This window comes from Lupinus angustifolius, chromosome LG10 (genome assembly GCF_001865875.1).
Source record: "Lupinus angustifolius cultivar Tanjil chromosome LG10, LupAngTanjil_v1.0, whole genome shotgun sequence".
NCBI lineage: Eukaryota > Viridiplantae > Streptophyta > Magnoliopsida > Fabales > Fabaceae > Lupinus > Lupinus angustifolius.
Genome location: NC_032018.1, coordinates 2510368 through 2516140, shown reverse-complemented (window position 1 = coordinate 2516140; position 5773 = coordinate 2510368). Strand labels below are relative to the sequence as shown.

The window sequence follows — 5773 nt, the reverse complement described above, 5'->3', positions numbered from 1 at the left end:
CAGCTGGTTTGATTCAACCCCTTCCGATTCCTAACCATGTTTGGGAGGACATCTCCATGGATTTCATTGGTGGGTTACCCAAAGCAAAAAGGGGTGACANCAATTATGGTTGTTGTGGATAGATTGAGCAAATTTGCTCATTTCATTCCTTTACTGCATCCCTACACATCTAAGGAGGTTGCTCAAGTATTTGTGAAGGAAATAGTCCGCCTACATGGTTTCCCTTGCTCCATTGTTTCGGATCGGGATAGAGTTTTCCTTAGTTTGTTTTGGAAGGAGCTCTTTCGGTTGGCAGGTACCAAGCTGCGTTTTAGTTCCGCCTACCATCCTCAAACGGATGGACAAACGGAGGTAATTAATCGTACTGTGGAAACTTACTTACGCTGTTTTTTGTGAATGAACAGCCACGGCAGTGGCCGAAATGGTTACCATGGGCAGAATTATGGTTCAATTGTTCCTTTAATGCTTCTATTAACATGTCTCCGTTTCGAGCATTATATGGTCGCGACCCTCCTACGATCATTCCTTTTCGTAAGGAGGGCACTGTGGTAGCAGCGATAGACACGTTGCTGTCCAAACGTGATATGATACTAGCAGAGCTTAAGTTGAATTTGCTGAAAGCTCAACAAAGGATGCGTGACCAAGCAGATAAAAAACGCAGAGAGGTGGAATTTAAGGTTGGGGATATGGTGTACTTAAAAGCCCAACCATATAAACTTCGTTCCTTAACTCAAAAGGTGAATGAAAAGTTGAGCCCCCGTTTTTATGGACCTTTTATGATTATGGAACGCATCGGTATGGTGGCATATAAGCTGAAGTTGCCGGATTATTCACGTGTTCATCCCATTTTTCACGTCTCACAATTGAAAGCTGCTATTCCGATGAGCATCCCAAGTCAGCAGTTTCCTATTGGTTTGACAGAGGAGTGGGAACTGCAGGTTGTGCCCGAACAGGTCTTAGGATGTCGCAAATTGTTGAACGGCAACAAGGAAGTGTTAATACAATGGTCTACTCTTCCGGTTCATGATAGCACTTGGGAGGACTTTGAGTTGCTGAAATCTGCTTTCCCTGACTTCGACCTTGAGGACAAGGTCTTACTCGTTGGGGAGGGTATTGATGGACCCCCAATCCAAAGGGTATATCAGAGACAACGTAAGAAAGATCAGGGCAAATTAGGNGGGGTGGCAATCTGTCACAAGGAGAGGAAATATTCCTATTGTTATTACCTTATCTTTTCTTCCAATACTATGTTATTTCCTATTCTGTTTACTGCACCATCAATAAAATACTCTGCACTGTTATTTTCTTCTCAACCTCTTGTACTATTTTTCTGCTGTTAAGAGATTCCTATCACATTCCATCTACCAAACTATTGTAAACAGTCAAGTTCCATTATCAGCAGCCATAATGCCCTACTTACTTGGCCTACAGAAACAAATGCCACATTCTGTCCATTTAATTTATGTTGCAGAAAAATTATTTAATTTCAAAACACACCTAAGTTTCAGGAATTAGATCAAAACACGGTAAATCATGCAAGCTAAAACTCAGTTTACTCCAAACATTCTTCTAAAGAACATCAGTAATCAGTCTAAATGTTGAACTAATTAAGAGGAGAGCATATAGTTTATTCCAAAATGCTTGCAAGACAAATAAAATTTGTATAGACAGCCATGATCAACCATTCATTAAAAATAAGGAAATGTGATGAAACTCACTTTATCATCTACATCTGTATTATGACTCAACCAAGCATAGGCCTCTCTAAAATCATCAAAAACATGAAGTCCATCATGTGAATGTGATGTTAGGACAATAGAAGGGGCTGAATAAGCTTCTGCTGCAGCCCATACGCTGTGGACCTACAAGAGAGATCAAGAGACTGAATCAAAATTAACTCTGTTTATCATGACATACACAGTCACATAAAAATGGCATCCATGATCAGAATGATAATAATAATTAGAGATCAAATATAAACAGAAGACATTTTATTCCTCATTGATTATTAACAATAGATCCCTACAATGTTTAATGGAGGAACATGGGATTATTTTTTGATACTACCAAGGGTATAACAATGAAAGTAAATTGAAACATATTGATAAAATTAAAAAAGGAATAAATAAATTCTAAACTCGTAGCGGAGAAAAACAACAACTTGTATATAACAAACACTCTACTTTTGCGGTTGGTAGATAAACTAACTTTTATCATAGGTAGATAACTAACTTCAAATGAATGATTTCATGCTTTTTAAATTACACAAGGTACAGAAAATGAAAAATTAAATTACCACATAGAAGGCACCTAGAAACACAAGCAAGATAATAGCAATGATGGATGTTTCCAGAGGCAAAACCAAAAGCCTCTTCTTTATTTTTGACTTGCTAATAGGCTTTTCAACAGGTTCTTTTTCCCTTTTCTTGCTCTTTCTTGAGGTCGGTTCCTTTGATGTGTCCACACTTTTATCAGTCTTCACCACATCATTTGGCACAACACTTTCGGAACTGGCATCCCCTGCCTTGATGACCAAAAATACAATATAAATTAGGCAAACTCGTGAAGTGACTGGAAGTATGTAAAGCAATGCTGGGTAAGGTGAAGATTAAAGAGCAAGTGCTTACATCAACATGAGAATGACCGAATACGCTGGGTAACTGAAACTTAATTGATCGTGTGAAAACATCAAATGCTTGAGAAAGAGCAATCCCAGACAAAATACAGGCCGCTGGAGCAAGTACAAGCATCAAGCGAACCTGATATTTAACACGACAATATCTTCAATAAAATAAAATAAAAATATAATAGGTTGAAAGAATACAGTCCTGAGATAATTCTTACCATGACTCCAGAAAAATATACTGATGTTACAATGTAAAGTATCACAAAAGAGCTTGCATCAGATAAGGGCAAAAAGCAAGCCTACAGCATGTAAGCACCAACATGACTTAGTTTTTTTATAGAATAATACTACAAGAGAGAAATAAACAAAGAACCTTTTTTCAAAAAGTAAAAAACCTTACAATTATGCCAGCTGGAACCAAGAATGCCAAGACATTGATGTCCATAAAGTAAGATGGCCAGGTAGGTGGCTGATGCTCACTAACACTAGCAATGATGGGTATATACTTGCTTGCATAGGTACTGTTACACAGCAAACAATTCAAACATTTGAGAGCCAAATCATAAGAAGAAAATATTTTGCAAAAAAATTAGAGTTCTTTAGCTATGTATTCTGCAATTCCGTACTTATTATGAAAGTGATGAACAAGCAAGCACCACGCACAGAGATAAGCATTTTAGAAAGGAAAAAAATTGTAGGAGATCATGTCATAAGAGGTTATTTTACTAATAATCATTTTATTGAAGGATTTGAATAGAAAAAGGTTCGAAAATGAGGCACTAACGGATCTAGTAGACTTAAGCTTCTTCCACTCCATCCCTTTGTTGGGCTTGAAGCTACCAGTGCTATAAGTACTGCGATCATTGCACAGCATACTGCCCTGCAAAATAAAAAAGACAAGCAGATGGGTCAGTTTAATTTTACACCTGTAAGGTTTAGCCCAATTAAATAAACCAATCGAAAGGGACACTAACAGGCCAACAGAAACAACTAGTGCCACAGCTACTTTGAACATTTTGGGGGAAAGAATCCCTTTAATATAGTACACAAGAGCCACCACATGGATGACAATGAAAACCTGCACAAGAAAAATTAGGAAAAATAAAATAAGGTTTCAAAGAGACTAGACGGTAAACTTTAACTACCAAAAAACAAGTAGCATTTGTATGATACATTAGATAATTAAATTTAAAATTACATGGGGTTTGCAGAAGTTATGGATTCCAAACTTAACAAGATAGTGGATATATATATATATATTAATATTCCTCAACCAATAACAAGGGGGGAGCTAACCAGAAATGATGCAAAATGCTCTGATGTCATAACAGCATTGAATCCAACCACAGGCACCAAAGAGGCCAAGAGTGTGCCCAATACAACCTGCATTGAGAAAATCCGTAATGTGAACAAGGAACAGGATACGAAGAACCACAGTTTCTAAATACAATATCAAGATCCAATCCAGGAAGATGTATGGCTTGTATATAAATAAAAATGCAACACGCAGCAAGAATTTTACAAGTTGCAGATTTAAAATCCTGTAGTAAACATATAACCCAAAATGAATGACATGTTCTCTGATAAGGTGCAACATAGAAATCAACCCAGAACTAAATTCCATGTTTATTTACTGAAACAAGCACATTAATGATTAGACCTCATTGTAGAGCACCTTATTAATCTGTTAGCCTTTACCAAAATTATATCAAGCGTCATAAAAATTAGAGGTTTCCTTTTCAAGCTCGTGAAAAGTAACATGCATTTTTCCAAATGTCCAATTAAACACTAACATAACTATATGGCTGAAACAGATACTTACAAAAGGTGCATATGCAATGTACAGTCGGGAAGAATAGCGACCAGTTACTATGCACAATAGTGCATGCATTGGAATAAGGTTAATGATAAAAGTGTACCCTCCCCATGAGCAAACCTGCAAGATAAGTAGATGTACACAAATAATAAGAGCCAGAGGGAAATATAACAAGAAAAACAGGATCATTAAAAGCTTACCATGTAAAAGTATGCTATGGAATTCAAAGTGGCATAGAAGAGGGATCCTGTATTTAGTGTCTGCATCACATGTAAATCAAGTCAGAAACTTAATGGAGAATAAAGGATGACATAAGCGAATTCTATCCAGACTAGAGTTGTACAGAACTGACAATTCATATACAACCCATATCATTATAGAAGATCATTCAATATTAAGTAAGCTTGCTAGCTTTCATAGAGCACCTTAACATAGAGATAAAAGGTGATGATCAAAGCAAATATAGCAACAGCTTCATTATCATAGCTGCCAGCCACTGATCGAGATATATATGAGGGAACCTGCAAAGACAACAAGATTCAGAGACAAGCAACCAATCACATTTAAGAGGGAAGTCAAGGCCAGCAACTGAGACATATTAAAGAGAACAATCATTGCCATAAGTCCACCATTAAGTCTATAGATATAGTGATATACATCACAGAATGATTTGTTGAGCATTAAAATATAAGAATGTTGAATGGCTGAACCTATAACTTTGATCATTATGACCATAAATCAAACGTTTATAATCAGACAAAAATTTCAATACAATCTCATTAAGTCACAAAGCCTGCTGAGAAATTCACCATAGCTAAAAGAACTGCTGCTGTCAGACCAGCCCCAGTACCCTTAACCTCCTACAAAAACGAGCAGCTGCAGCAAATTAGCCAACACATAGTTAATAGAAAAAATATACAAGGCACAATTTCAGCATGGACAAACCTTTGTCAGAAGATATGTTGCCCATGAAGCAAAGGCTGAGAATATAGGTGCGGTAAACACACAGACAGTTTCTACTGAGAGAGGGATGTTTATGGAATTCAGTATCCTGACACCAGAAGGGAATGGTCAACAGTTCGATAAAGTTCAAAATAATTGTGTGCATGGATATTTAACATTAGAATTTAATCCACACAAAAGTTACGATGTGACAATCGACAACAAACATCTTAACTATATTTTCAAATGCTTACCACCATAGGGTGCCTGCTGTCAAGGTCAAACCAGGATACACAGTCCCACCGATCACACGACCAAGAGGATACCTAGAAATAGAAGGGTAATACAAAATAAATCTAGAAACATTTAGCAACCTGGTTATACTACAT

At 36.9% G+C, this 5773-nt stretch overlaps 1 protein-coding gene across 1 annotated transcript in view; it reads right to left on the bottom strand.

Moving 5' to 3' along the window:
• The window catches only part of LOC109357916 (dolichyl-diphosphooligosaccharide--protein glycosyltransferase subunit STT3A-like), a gene marked incomplete at both ends in the record, with an annotated part of 8284 nt that extends 2518 nt beyond the window's left edge, over positions 1-5766 (bottom strand). The window contains 14 exons of the mRNA XM_019601971.1: positions 1719-1862; positions 2297-2524; positions 2628-2759; positions 2845-2925; positions 3027-3147; positions 3411-3506; positions 3601-3704; positions 3923-4009; positions 4449-4562; positions 4643-4702; positions 4868-4963; positions 5252-5302; positions 5388-5493; positions 5639-5766. Coding sequence (XP_019457516.1) covers positions 1719-1862; positions 2297-2524; positions 2628-2759; positions 2845-2925; positions 3027-3147; positions 3411-3506; positions 3601-3704; positions 3923-4009; positions 4449-4562; positions 4643-4702; positions 4868-4963; positions 5252-5302; positions 5388-5493; positions 5639-5766 — 1548 coding nt within the window. The remainder of the gene's footprint in view (positions 1-1718; positions 1863-2296; positions 2525-2627; positions 2760-2844; positions 2926-3026; positions 3148-3410; positions 3507-3600; positions 3705-3922; positions 4010-4448; positions 4563-4642; positions 4703-4867; positions 4964-5251; positions 5303-5387; positions 5494-5638) is intronic.